Source organism: Scylla paramamosain, chromosome 26, assembly GCF_035594125.1.
Source record: "Scylla paramamosain isolate STU-SP2022 chromosome 26, ASM3559412v1, whole genome shotgun sequence".
Lineage (NCBI taxonomy): Eukaryota > Metazoa > Arthropoda > Malacostraca > Decapoda > Portunidae > Scylla > Scylla paramamosain.
Genome location: NC_087176.1, coordinates 7,287,501 through 7,301,925, shown reverse-complemented (window position 1 = coordinate 7,301,925; position 14,425 = coordinate 7,287,501). Strand labels below are relative to the sequence as shown.

Below are 14,425 nucleotides of genomic sequence, written 5' to 3'. Positions count from 1 at the left end.
CCACATGCAAAGAGGTGGTGGTGAAAGTAAGGAGTTACAGATCTGGTATGTCAAGCAAAAGTGAAGAAATGAAAGTGTGTAATGGGTAAAAAGGAAAGAGGAGAAGTAAAGGAATTAACTGTGAAGTGGATAGAAAGAAAAGAGGAGTGTGACAATGAATTTCTACTAGTACAGTGGAATGTTGTGGGGGAAGAGGGTCAACTTCAATAAGGAGAAAGACTGGTGTAGTATGAAAGAGAACAAAGAATGAGAAAATTAGCACATTTCTGGCACTTTTTTTTTATGTAGGAAAGACACTGGGCAAGGGCAACAAAAATCAAATAAAAAAATATGCCCAATGAAATGCCAGTCCCATAAAAGGGTCAAAGCAGTGGTCAAAAATTGATGAATAAGTGTTTTGAAACCTCCCTCTTGAAGGAATTCAAGTCATAGGAATAACATAAGGCCAGAGATGTGTGGAGTTTCCTGCTATGCTGTTCCAAAGGGTGAGTTCTCAGAAGCAGGCATCATATATATATATATATATATATATATATATATATATATATATATATATATATATATATATATATATATATATATATATATATATATATATATATAGAAATAGCTGTATATATAAACAGGCAAACAGATGTACATGTAAATAAAATTAGCACCTTAATTCTTCTTTCATTACTCCAATCTTCTTTTCTGGTTATTAGGACATCAGTGAGAATTGGTAATAGTCACAGCCAATGGGAATGACTGAAGGCAGCAACACTGTACTGTCCAAACCCCTGCATGTGGTATCCTTTAGGAATACTTATCACAAGTAACAATATATACAGGCAGCAATAGTGAATACTGCTAAATCCTCTCAATTTTCAGTTACAATAATACAAGCTGCCAGTGTATATTATTGTGATGAGTATCCCTAAAGTGCATGCATAGTTGGTACATTGGGATGCAATGTTGGTGGAAGGCTTCAAAAGTACATGAGAGAGAGAGAGAGAGAGAGAGAGAGAGAGAGAGAGAGAGAGAGAGAGAGAGAGAGAGAGAGAGAGAGAGAGAGAGAGAGAGAGAGAGAGAGAGAGAGTGGCCAAATGGGCCAAGATGGGAGGGTAGATATAATTACAAAACATCATTGTGCTCATGCAAAGTGACCCTCTCTACATCCCTGCCATTCTCAGCCTCTCAGTGATTCCTGGCACAGACAAAACAAAGCAGCAAGTCATCCATAACGTGTGTGTGTGTGTGTGTGTGTTATTCACCCATGGTTGTCTGGTGGTTCTACAGCCAGCAGTTTGCCTACAAGAGCTCAGAGCACCTGGTGAGAGATCTCTGTGCTAGACTGAGACCACTCCCATGCCACATTGGGACAGAGAGGCTACAACCCTCAGTTTCCATCCCACACTTTCTTGCTACCTTTGAACAGCCTTGCACAGCTAGGATTCAAATCCAGGTCTTCTTGGTAGTGAGCTAAGTAAGCTAACCACTGTAATGGCCAGGCCTGGAACACTTAACACTACACTTGCTGAGGCAGCATAACTACCTGTAGCCTGGGGTGAAGTGCCATCAATGAACCATATCAACATTGTGGCAAGCTTGCCCTCAGGGTTCAAATCTAATATAAATCTAATAAATGCAACATGCCACATATAGGCCTCATGACTTATTGCAGCTTCTCTTATTTTCTTGTTCTTATGTATAAAATAGCAAAGCACCATCACTTCAAAACCAACAAATATATTAGTGAATCCATTGGTGATGCAAACAAAGGCACAGGAACACAAGTATATGTGTGACTAGTTTTGGTTCATAGCTTCTGTAAAATTAGTCAGAAATAAACTTCAGTTCCTGTGTCCTTGTTTCAACTGCCACTGGATTCATGTCTTAAAAATGCCTCAACAAATATACTACAGATAATAAAATACATCCCCACACACAACCATTCATAAATATCTAAATATAATTCATAAAATATATATCTATCAACCAACAGCTACATTTTGTTCTTATTTGCCAAAAGGAATAAAAAATATTTCTCTTTGTGTGTGTGTGTGTGTGTATTTACCTAGTTGTGCTTTATGGGAAAAGAGCTATGCTCATGTGTGTGTGTGTGTGTGTGTGTGTGTGTGTGTGTGTGTGTGTGTGTGTGTGTGTGTGTGTGTGTGTGTGTGTGTGTGTGTGTGTGTGTAACAAAACTATTGATTATTTTTCATTAATATAAAATATGTTATTTTGTCAGTAAACTAACTCAATAAGCTAACTATCAAACTGACTAAATAACTGTGTCTCTGTGTGTGTGTGTGTGTGTGTGTGTGTGTGTGTGTGTGTGTGTGTGTGTGTGTGTGTGTGTGTGTGTGTGTGTGTGTGTGTGTGTGTGTGATAAAAATATGTGCTGATTTTTCTCATCTATGTAATCTGTGTTCTTTCATCAATAAACTAAATAACTAAATGTGTGTGTCTGTGTGTGTGCTGTCCACTAACACCCTCTATGGGAGATGCTGGCCTGGTACACATATAGGCAGACAGAGTGGAGGATTCACTACAGCTTTGAGGTTGGAGCAGCATAGGCCATCTCCTGCCAGTGCTGTGGGCGACTTGTTGCGTTAGGTGCAGAAAACATTGCTGTCTTCATGTGCTGGTACACCTGAGGAAGGAAAGGTGTAAAGGTCTGAGGGAAGGGATGACAAGATGACAAGGTGAGACAAAGACCTATATTAACATTGCTGAGGATAGGCAAGACAAGGTAAGGTGAATTAAAGGTCTTTAGGGATTAGCATCTCAGTAGGCCTTTTGTTATGTGAATTTTGTTATCCTTGGCCAGTATCAATCCTACATGAAAAAGACACTTCTACACCTTTGGATAGTCCCTCTGGCCCTTTTTCTGTGGGGACTGACATCTCAGTGGGCCTTTCTTTTATGTACAAATTTTGCTACTCATGGTCAGTACCCCCTCTTACATAAAAATATATAAATTAATAAAAGAAAAAAAAACTGATTAAGTCTATTTCAGTCATCCACCACTCTATTTGAGATTCAGTTTCTTCATATCTTTTTAAAATCTACTTGGGAACCAATTTCTTCCTCTTTTTAAAATCTAACTTTACCCATTATTTCTTGTCTTATCCTAATTATTGACCCTGAGAATTTTGCTTGTCACCCTTGTTATGTTGCCTACACCAGGATTCTTCAAAGTGGTGGGTTGCAAGCTCTTGTTCATAGGGTTGCCACATTTTAGACAGATATACAAATGCAAATGAAATGTAATAGTGTGTGTGTGTGTGTGTGTGTGTGTGTACTGGTTTTCATATCAGGGGGCATGAGATAAAATAAAATGGACATCAAACTGGGTTGTGGTGTGAACAGTTTGAAGAACACTCTACTGTACCACTTAGCACAACACAGAGGACAAACGAACAAGAAAGACAAACAAAAACAGACAGACAGACTCACCCTGCCATCAGCGTTCCCAAGCACTGAATGGAGGAAGAAGTCAGGAGGCGCCAGGGAGTCTACCAGAGCCACGGCGTCCGGCAGCAGCTCTCTACACAGCTGTCGTATGTGTTGTTGTACTGCTGTGATGAGGCTGTGGTCCACCACCAGGCCACCTACAGTACACCAGCAGAAATGTTTGTCAGTGGTGAAGAGTGAGTCTAATCTAGTTTCCATATTTGTTGATAGTGAAAATTGAGCTTAATTTAATCTTCTTTCTTTAATATATTTGTCAACAGCAGTGAAAATTGAATCTAGTCTAGTCTTCACTCTTCTATAACACACACACACACACACACACACACACACACAGACACACACACTAGTACATGCAGTGTTGTGAGACTCCTATGCTATGATGATGAGTGTTCCCTGCACCATCTAACACTGGTACACACCTTCAACAAGAGTGGTGAGTGTTCCCTGCACCACCCAACACCATCCAACATTGCTACACACCTTCAACAAGAGGCATCATGTGTTTCTCCAGCTGGGTGAGGCCATACAGTGCACACAGACGGTACAAGACTGGTTGCAGGCTGGCTGGAGCTTCCTGTACCCACTCTTCAAACCACGTCAGTACCACTTGCTGCAACACAACATTGATATCAATGCCACCCCAACTGTCATGGGAGTTTGTTGAGAGTGAATTGCCTTGAGGGAAGGAAAGGTGAAGGAAAAATGTTGTTGGAGAGTAATGGATAAAATGATTGGGACAGAATAACATCTCAGTACAACTTCCTGCACCACAACACCAGGCTGCTACTGCCACCATCAGGGAGTTTGGTAAAAGTGAGTTTGAGGAAGGGAAAGAAATAGATGAAATGACTGGAGCAGACACACACACAAGAACATGTCAGTATCATTTGCTGCAACACAACACTAATATCAACACTGCTGTCATCATTACTGTCATAGGTGTTTGGTAGGAGAGAGTTGACTTGAGGAAGGGAAAGGTGGTGGATGAAAATAACCAGAAAGTAATAGATGAGTCAACACCACTTGCTGCAACAGAATACTGATATCAGCACCAATGTCACTTGAAGAAAGGAAAGGTATGGATGAAAGTAAAGAGAAGAAAATTACATGGACAGATTAGCATACACACACACACACACACACACACACACACACACACACACACACAAGTGGCACTCCCTGTACAAAAACAATCCCACTATCTCCACTGATCATCCCCATCCATAAATCTGTCTAACCTTTGCAGGCAAGAGAACACCCACCTTGACATAGGCCAAGGAGAGAGTATGGGCCAGATAGACCTGAATGTTGTTGCGCACAGTGAACTGGTCTTGTCCCGAGGCAGTGTGGGTGTCTGACTCAGTGGTGGTCCGGAGACATAGCCAGCACACCAGCCACTGCAGGGCTTGGCGACACACACCCACCAGCTCTGTCAGGAAAGAATTGGTATGTTAGCACTGTCTCTCCCTAACCCAAAACTTGTGGCGAACAGTGCTGATGTGCTAAGATACAGGGCCACAGCTTGGACAGTTTGGAAATTAAAAGAATAAAAACAAACAGAATACACAGCCCAAGATGATGAGATGCAAAGAAGATACAGAGATGATCAATAGAGCTGGATGTGAATGATAACAGTTCTCAGGCATAATAATGAAAAAAAGGAGTGATCATCAATAAAGGAATAAAATGAAGTAGCATTAATACTTAATCAGAATTATGAGAGAAAAAATAATGAGGGAAATAAAAAAAAGTAGCATTAAAACTTCAGCACAATTATGAGAAAGAGACAACAATCAAATATAAAGTACAGCATAAAACTAGTACTATAAAACTACAACATAAATAAAAATCAGTAAAAAAACAAACTTAAAACAGAATTATGAGAAAAAAAATGCCTATCAATAATGGAAAAAAATAAATAAAAAAAGTAGCATTAAAACTTGCCCTTATTAGTGGAGTGGGAAGTGATGGGGGAGGAAGTCCAGGGGTGGGAGAGGAGGTAGTCAGCATGTTGCAAATAATCAGTGGTGTGCATGGGGAAGAGGCAGGCAGCAGCATCACCCCTGTTGGCCCACACCCCCAGCAGCCAGTTGCTTGTCTGCTGCAGTAAGATGTTGTTGTCGCCTTCGTAGGTGCAGTTTGCATCATTGTCGTCCCTCAGCTGGCCAAGACCACTGCCTGTAGGGACCAGAGATACCATAGGTAGAGGTATTTGCCATTAGCGCCTGTCATGCTATCACAGGAACCATGAAGCATCCTTGTAAATTCCAACAACTCCTACAACAGCCTGTCAAGCTATGACTAAAATCATGAAAAACACCTTTCAAAACATGAACAGCTTCATTAAATCATAAAAACATTTGGAAATCCTAATAACACCCTCAAGATTCTGTTAAACTATCAGTACAACCATGAAAACAGCCTTGAAAACCCCAATAACTTCACTAGAACCATAAAAACACTCCTAAAAATCCCAATGACTGCCACTAGACCCAGTTAAACTACCACTACATTCAGAAAAAAACATCTCTAAAAACCTCAACAACTCCCACAAGACCTTATTAAAACAAAAGGCAAGACAATGAAACACTTAAGAAAGCAACCATTCAAGCAATCCTTACATTTCAAGTAGCCATGTCCACCACAAGCCTCCCGACATTCCTGGATGCAGTCCTGAGCTACCCAGCCAGACAGAGGCTTCCCAGCTGATGACAGGCCATGCACCTCCTGCCCAAACAGTGCCTGGGGAAGGGTATCATTGTAACAAGTGGCTTACCATAGGATTAAGCTTGAGAAAGTTAGCCTTAAAACAGAGCCTTTGCTAGAAAAGGTATTGACTGAAGAGGCATAAGGGATATGATAAGGGCGATTTAGACAAGATCCTTAGGGTTAGTAATCAGGACAGGACAAAGTAATGGGCTCAAGATTGGTGAAGATGTGAGAATAGATTGAAAAAAAAAGTAAGTTAGTAAAATAACAAGGGGTGATTAGACAAGATCCCTCAGGTTAGTAATCAGGACAGGACAGAGTAACACAATCAAGATTGATGGGAAAAAAAAAAAAAAAAAAAAAAAAAACATTTAAGTGACATGAAATAACAAGGGCAACATAGACAAGATCCCTAGAATTAGCTACCACGACAGGACAAGAAGTAACACAATCAACAATAATAAAGAGGTTTCCATCGCCCAGGGCCAGCTTATCAGCTGCTCATCATCTCCTTAGCCTTTGAAAACAGTCACAAAGAGAGGCTGAGGTGCTGAAGAGTACAGCTGAAGCCTGAGTCTAAACAGCTGCCCCTTCCCCAAGCCTCTCCTCACCAGCCTGTCCCTGTCTTCAGGCTGCAGCGACTCCATGCGGAAATCAAAGAAGTGCTTGGTAAAGGTCTTGGCGAAGGTGTCCAGCGCATAAGTGGCTGCGATGTATGGGAACAGACGCCATTGCTGTAAGGAAGGAGTGTGTTGTGAGGGTAAGAAAGGGAATGGTTGTTGTGCTTTGACAAGCACACACTCACACACACAAAGTTATCATCATTCGCAGAGAAGAAAAGGCTAAATGTAATGGAAATGGAGTGCTTTGGGGAGTATGTGTGGAGCAGAATGAAGGGATAGAATAACAAATGAGGAGGTGAGAAGAACTGGTGTTTTGATAGAGTTGGATGATCAGTGTGTGTTAAAATGGTTTGGACATGTGGAAAGAATGAAGCACAGTATAATAGGAAAGACAATAATGGTGCACCTCTTAAAAATAATCCCTCTTGAGTGGTGAGTTTGCAACATACACACACACAAATCCTCACCTGTAGTGGATATTCAATGACGGACAGCTCCTTGCCCAATGGTCCAAACTGCTTCCTTACAGCTGAGTAGCGGACAGCGATGGTGATGCTCTTCCTGAGATACACCACGCCAAACCCTATGATTCCCACTCTCCCCACAGACAGGTTTCCCAGCGAGGCGCCTGAAGGAATGAGGTATGAGGGTGATGCATTACAGAAGTGATAAGATGACCAAAAATGTACTTTATTCTTCAACACTTCTGCACTGCATCTCCACTGCACTTAAACAGCTTTAGTTGAGGTTACATAAGTTTTTTTAAGGGTATTTTTGTGGTCCTAGTGACAGATTAAGAATTCATTGTTTACAGGAGAAACATTATTGAGAATCCAGTAAATCATCTCTGTGGCCTTTGAGAACAGTCGTGGAGAGAGAGAGCAAAGCATTTCAAAATACAGGACCTAGAGTGCACACAAGGCATCCTGATTGTCAACAAGAAAATACACATCCTTATGGAGGAGCCACAATATGCAGGGCCTCAGGGATAGAACAGCATACAAGGGATAAAAAATGAGATGGTTTGATCACATGGTAAGAACAGAAGACCAGGAAGCAGTTGAAAGAGCCTGGAGAATATCAGTTGAGGGAAGAAGATCGAGGGAATGACAGAGACTGAGATGGAGGGATGGAATTGCGGTAGAAGTGCAAAGGATGGGAGTCAAAGAGGAAGGTGCAAGGGACAGAAACAACTGGAGGAGACTCACACATGGTGCAAACCCCTCACTCTAAGGAAATGGCCAAAGGAAGATACTGTCAAGGGTTATGTGATTAAGATGAGAAAATTAAGAAGTGGTGCAAGAAGTCTTCAGGCCTACACATGGCAGTCTCTGTATAAAACATGACTGCCTATATTTATCTATCATTCCTGCTCATAAATTTGTCAAACCTTTAAAGCTCCCTATAGACTCAGCGCTAACAACCTGATTAGTTAGTCTGTTCCATTCACCCATCACTATATTCAACCAGACCTAATAAAACCACTATATTTAAGAAGCAGTTTCTTCTGATCTCTATTCAAAATCTAACTTTATCAAGCCTGAACCCACTATTTCTTACCCTATCCTGATTAGTGACCCTGAGAATTTTGTTTATGTCACCATGTTATGTTCCCTATACCACTTACAGTAGAGACCTCTATCAGATCCCCTCTTAACCTACATCTCTCCCTCTGGAAAAGGGGAGGTGGATAGGGAGACAAGGAAAAGTAGATATGGTTCGAGAGGTGGTAAGGGATAGGTGGATAGGGAGAAGTACATAGGGAGAGGAGGAAAGGGAGAAGTGGATCAAGAGAGATGGATAGATAGAGTCGGATAAGGAAAGGTGTATCAAGAGAGATGGACAGGAGCGTGTCAGACAACAACAGACCAAATCTCTTGCTTGGGTCCCTGAAGGGAGTCTTGTAGGTACCATCAGGAGTCACGTCACCGGTGCGGTTCAGTAAGTTCTCCCGAGGTATTGAGTAGTGGTCGAACATCAGCACTCTGATAGGGGAGAGAAAGTTTACTGAGCTTCCCTATTCACAGGCCAAGAGAAAATATAATGACTCACCACTAACACCACATGATTACTGAGTCTATTCCAGTCACCAGTGTCTTCTTACTGACTACAACTTACCAAGTCTATTCCAATCACCTACCACTATTTGAGAACCAGTGTCTCTTCATAAACTATTGCTTACCAAGGAGTCTTTTTCTGCTTTTTTAGCCCTAGGCCAAGCCCCTCTAACATAAAAAAATAAAATAAAAACGAGCAAAATGTATAAAATAAACAAATGAATAAAATGTCTATTCCAGTCACCTACCACACTATTTAAGAACCAGTGTCATGTAAACCAGTGATAGTCAACCAGGGTGCAAGAACTGGAAATAATGGGGTACAAGAAGAGTGCATAACATGTCCAGTGTGTATCAGAGTGCACAGCAGGAAAAGAGGAACAAAACTGTGTCATGCCGGAAATTAATTTAAGCTGATATCAAAGCATTATAAAACTTATGTACTATATTAGCATACTGTATTACACCCAGATGCAACTCACACCTCACAGGTTTGAGATGTAGCATTTTGTTTTATATCAATAGTTATTTAGTTTTAGTAGCTATTTTCTATGTTTAAAATGGAGCTAAAACTTTTACTTATATATTTTCAGTCATCAATATTCATGTAATTCTTTGTAATTAATCAACCTAGACAAAAAGGATACACAAACTTAAAAAAGATTGGGAACCACTGATATAAACTACTACCATAACAACAACACAAAGCTGAGAATGAAGAAGTCAGTATTCCAGAGTTCCAGAGTCTCTACCCACCCATTGTCAATCCCATTAAGGCCAATCTTGTGCCCCATATCTACAATGGTGATGCCCGGATAGGTCTGCAGCGTGCGGGGGTCTCGCAGCGGCACGATGAAGCAGTGCAGGCCGTGACACACACCATCGGGAGTGTACAGCTGGGCAAAGACAAGACCGTGTGATGCCGTCTTGGCTACCCAGCACCACCAGGAGGGAAAATGTTGCTGGTTAGATTTTGTTTGGGGAAGATGAGGATGTGGAAATAGAAAATATGAGAGATTAGATATGAATAGTAAAAAAGAAAAGTGGAAAAAGATGAAAGATGTGAAAGGAAAGATGTGAAGGGTAAAAACAGAAAAGTAGCACGGTAGATGTAGCTTTAGGAAGAAAATAATGTGTGGAAATAAATGAAAGATCTGAAAGAACAGATGTGAAGGAGAAAAACAGATGGAAGATGTAAAGGAATAGATATAAATACGGAAAGAAGAAAGAAAGTAGGAGGTCAGATGCAGTTTAGGGAAGGAAGGAGTGCACAAATAAGTAGAAGATGTGAAGGAATAGCTGTGAAGACTGGAAGGAAATAGATTGAAGATGTGAAAGAATAGATGTGAAAATTTAAACCAGACAGAAGTCATGAAAGAACAAACATGAAGAGTGAAAATAGAAGTGAAATAATAATGTAAATAGTGAGAAAAAAATATTAAAATAAAATAGTAACAGGTTTGATATAAGGTTTGGAAAAGATTGGAAGTTATGAAAGAATAGCTATCAATAGTAAAAAATAAATAAATAAATAAATAAATAAATAAATAAATAAATAAATAAATAAATAAACAGGAAAGAAGTAACAGGTAACATATAGTTTGAGATAAGATTGAAACTTTTACTCCTAAACATTATCTCTTTTACCTAACCAGCTCCCAAACATACAAACTTGTACTCTTACACTCTTACTTAATCAACACCCACAAGACCCAGACTAATATTCTTGAACTCTCTCTCTCTCTCTCTTGAATTCCCAACCAAAGACACCAGCTTGTTAAAACACTATTCTTCACTACCCAGCTCATAAAGACACGCCAGCTTGTCAATCACTGCCCCTCTTCACTACCCAGAAACTAAGACACACAGGCACATACACTTAGCCTTCTTCTCTCTCCAAAGTTCTCCACACAGCTCCTAAAATAATACCTCAGCTTGTTAAACTCACTCTCTCATACTAAACATACCTAAAGACACTTAAACTTATATTCTTACTTTTTTTCTCTCTCTCTTTATTACCTAACCAAGAGCAAACAAACATATTCTTCTTACCTAACCAATACTGAAAAAACTTAGTGTTCTTAAACTATCTCACTCTTACCTAACCAATGAAAAAAACAGTATTCTTAAACTCTCACTTTTACCAAGAACTTGCTCTCTTAAGTCCTTCACTGCGACATAAAACAATTAACAACACCAGAAGTAGTGCATGAAATCTTTATAAGTATCTACAAGAGAGAAAGGGCATTAAAAAGAACAGACTTTGGAATTTCTAGCCAGTTCAATGATTGGAAGCACCTGTAGAACAATAAAAGACATCTCAGAGTGCCTAGTGATTAGAGAAAGATGTACCAATTAGTAGGTTAGTTCTCTCTCTCACCTAAGTTTCCAGCCCAGCACTTGGCTGCTTCAAAATCTGGCGTGTGGAGGATGAAGGTCTGGGAGGCAGGGTCGTAGCGCGCCTCAGTTCGCATCCCTCGCACGTTGGAACCATGAGACACTTCTGTCAGGCAGAAACACCCGCCCATCTGTGTCATCATGGACTGTGTTAGCATCTCCACTTGGTACTGTCTGTTTGCATTGTTTGTATTGGAGAAGCTTTACTTTTATTTTTAAACTCATGAGATATTTTTGAACTCATGAGGAAAAATATGGATGTTTAATGGGATGATGATGACTGCTTCTACTATCATTGCTGCTACTACTACTACTACTACTATTATGAATGCTTATGAATTTAAAGCCAAGCTGGACAAGGGACAGACACAGAGATGGGACACTACAAGCTCTGACTGAATTTTCCCTGCACCATAACTAAATACAATAACAAAAACACACACCTCTTGCTTCTTGATTGTTCTCAAATAGCTGTAGTGCGCTAGACTATCAAAGACTCATGCATTCAAAGCCAAAGGGAACAAGAGATAGACATGGAGGAAGGACAGTATAAACAAAGCTAAATTAAACAATACAACAATACAAATACAACAATGTAAACACACACCTCCTGCTTCTTGAGTGCTGCCAGATACTTATAGTGCCTCTCAGTGCCCTGGCCAAGGATCCCTGAGGCCACAAAGTTGGTGAGGAGTCCCTGTCTGGCTGCCAAGGAGAAGTCATACTCCCCAACCACAGCAGTCATGGCAGAGGGCTGAGGAAGGAAAACACTGGTGCTATTGGAATGTGGGGAACCAAACGGGTGGTATGAGAGGCCAGTAGGTCTACTTTGTTGCACTCTGGAGACATGCAAAACACTTTCTGATTTAAACATCAACTATTATTCTATCTGAGAGCCTGAAACTTCATGCTAATACAGAAACACAGGTACCTAAAGAGTGACATAAGAAGCTAGTAGATCTACCTTATCAAACTATGGAGAAAAGGTTGCTTATTCAAACACCAACTATTCCAACTATTTTCTTTACTTACTTGAGAGCCCAAAAAACTCATGCTGATACAAATACAGGAACAAAAGAGTATGAGAATTTGCGTGATGGTGCAAGAAGTCATCAGGTCAACCTCATGAAACTCTAAAGGAACAGTTGCAAATCATTTCCTAATTCAATCATGAATAGAAAAAAAAAAAAGGAAAAACTAATTAGTAGGAAGGAATGAAAGGAAAAGCATAGAAGAAGGAAGGAATGATGGAAGACAGACATGGAGAAGAAGGAATGAACAGAAAGGAAAAAGTATTGGAATGAAGGAACAGAAAGGTGCAGGAAGGAAGGAATAGAAAGAAACGTGGGTAGGAAGCAACAGGAAAGACATAGAAGAGAACGAAAGAAGAAAGACAAAGAGGGATGAATGAGTAGAAGGAAAAGTACGGGAAGAAAGGAATGGTGGAAGAAAGACATGGAAAGGAATGAAGAAAGGAAAACACAGAAAGGAAATGAAGGAAGCGAAAATTACAGAAAGGAACAAGAACAGAAAGACATAAGGACAAATAGGTGAAAACAAAGTGGCTCAGAAGATATAAGGAAGAAACTGAGTCACTGAGGAGAAATAAAAAGCCACACACCTTTCTATAGTCAATTAACACATCCTCATCACTAAACTTTGAGCTGAGGAGTTTCTTGACACGCCTGAGGGTGACACGGCGCTCCTCCTCCAGCGTGAGGTCTCCCTCGACCCGGTGGAAGACTGGGTCACCCTGCATGAAGTTGTACATGCTGTTCTGAAATTAATGGAATTGTCACAAAATTCTAGTACTTTTTTGCATTTTTTTTCTGTTAATGGAATTGTCACAAAATTCTGGTACTTTTTTGCATTTTTTTTCTGTAAGTGGAAGGGAGAGAGAGAGAGAGAGAGAGAGAGAGAGAGAGAGAGAGAGAGAGAGAGAGAGAGAGAGAGAGAGAGAGAGAGAGAGAGAGAGAGAGAGAGAGAGAGAGAGAGAGATCCACTAAAAGTACTAATCTCTTAAGGAAACCGTTCATAATGCAATTCAGAGTTATCAAGAGAAATTCTGAACCCTCCTTACATTAAATACATGGAAATCAATAAAAATAGATAACAAAATAAATAAATAAATAAAACAGACAATTCTCATCCCTCCAGTACCCGAACTTAACCTTACTTTCAAAGCAATAATGTTAGAAGAATCAATGTAAGCTTTCATCTGCTCACACAAATAAAAAAAATAAAAAACAAAATAAATAAATAAAATAAATAATTCTTATCTATTTACCTTAAAAGCAATGATGTCAGGAGGATCAATATAGGCCTTCATCTGCTTCCAACTGAAAGACGCACCAGCCCGGTAGTGATCAAGTGGCCCTCGTGGCAAGTCAGGCACCAGCTTGTCCAGGTCTGAGCCCTCGCTGTGTCCCGCCATGTAAGTCAAGGAAGCTGCCATGGTAATGATGGGTACCTGGGGATAGCAACTCAAGTCACCACTCACTCACTCCTTGCTTATGTTGACTCCTACAGCTGTTATCACACATGCTGACATCTTCACTAAAACCAGCTTCGGTTCAGGTTTATCTTGAGTTGGGAAGGTTATCAGGTGTGCTTGTATTTTCTTTCAATGATTTTAAGTCTTTTGTGAGTTTTCAAGTGGATTTATCAGTTCTTTGAGATGGTTGTAATAGTTTTAATAGAGTCTAATGGAAGTTATCAGGGTGCTTTAAGTGTTTTGATGATTCTAGTGATTATTCAATTAACAGCCAAATGGTGGAGGCCAGTGAACTTTTTCAAGAGTTTCCATGGTGCTAGTGATAATTTAAGAAGTTCTAGTGAAAATTATTAAGGTTTTCAATGGTGTTTTCATGTTACTAGTGACAGTTTAACAGGCTCTAGTGGACGTTACTGGGGTACTCAAGGGTGTTTTAATGCCGCAATAGGCTCTAATAGAAGAAATTGGGTTATCAGGCTGCTAATGGTAGTTACTGATGTTTCTAAAATTATTTATGCTAGCAGTGATATTTTAATATCTCTACTTGAAGTTATCAAAATTTTCAAGGATGTTTTCAAGTTCCTAGAGATAGCTTAACAATGAATAGCTGGGAGTGATAAGTAGTGAACACTGGGAGCACTAAACAAAGGTTGCAAGCAAGAGGAAAAACTGAGTGAAAATGTGTT

At 40.0% G+C, this 14,425-nt stretch overlaps 1 protein-coding gene across 3 annotated transcripts in view; it reads right to left on the bottom strand.

The window, feature by feature from the left end:
- Nucleotides 1–2,089: 2,089 nt before the first annotated feature.
- The window catches only part of LOC135113669 (peroxisomal acyl-coenzyme A oxidase 3-like), a 49,109-nt gene continuing 36,773 nt past the window's right edge, over nucleotides 2,090–14,425 (bottom strand). For all 3 annotated transcript variants that reach the window (XM_064029119.1, XM_064029118.1, XM_064029120.1), the window contains 14 exons: nucleotides 13,533–13,715; nucleotides 12,867–13,022; nucleotides 11,853–11,999; nucleotides 11,229–11,376; nucleotides 9,605–9,779; nucleotides 8,661–8,776; nucleotides 7,259–7,419; nucleotides 6,780–6,902; nucleotides 6,081–6,201; nucleotides 5,404–5,637; nucleotides 4,722–4,888; nucleotides 3,940–4,069; nucleotides 3,442–3,596; nucleotides 2,090–2,635 (listed from right to left, as the gene is read on the bottom strand). In XM_064029119.1, coding sequence (XP_063885189.1) covers nucleotides 2,531–2,635; nucleotides 3,442–3,596; nucleotides 3,940–4,069; nucleotides 4,722–4,888; nucleotides 5,404–5,637; nucleotides 6,081–6,201; nucleotides 6,780–6,902; nucleotides 7,259–7,419; nucleotides 8,661–8,776; nucleotides 9,605–9,779; nucleotides 11,229–11,376; nucleotides 11,853–11,999; nucleotides 12,867–13,022; nucleotides 13,533–13,700 — 2,106 coding nt within the window. In that variant the 5' untranslated portion in view covers nucleotides 13,701–13,715 and the 3' untranslated portion in view covers nucleotides 2,090–2,530. The remainder of the gene's footprint in view (nucleotides 2,636–3,441; nucleotides 3,597–3,939; nucleotides 4,070–4,721; nucleotides 4,889–5,403; nucleotides 5,638–6,080; nucleotides 6,202–6,779; nucleotides 6,903–7,258; nucleotides 7,420–8,660; nucleotides 8,777–9,604; nucleotides 9,780–11,228; nucleotides 11,377–11,852; nucleotides 12,000–12,866; nucleotides 13,023–13,532; nucleotides 13,716–14,425) is intronic.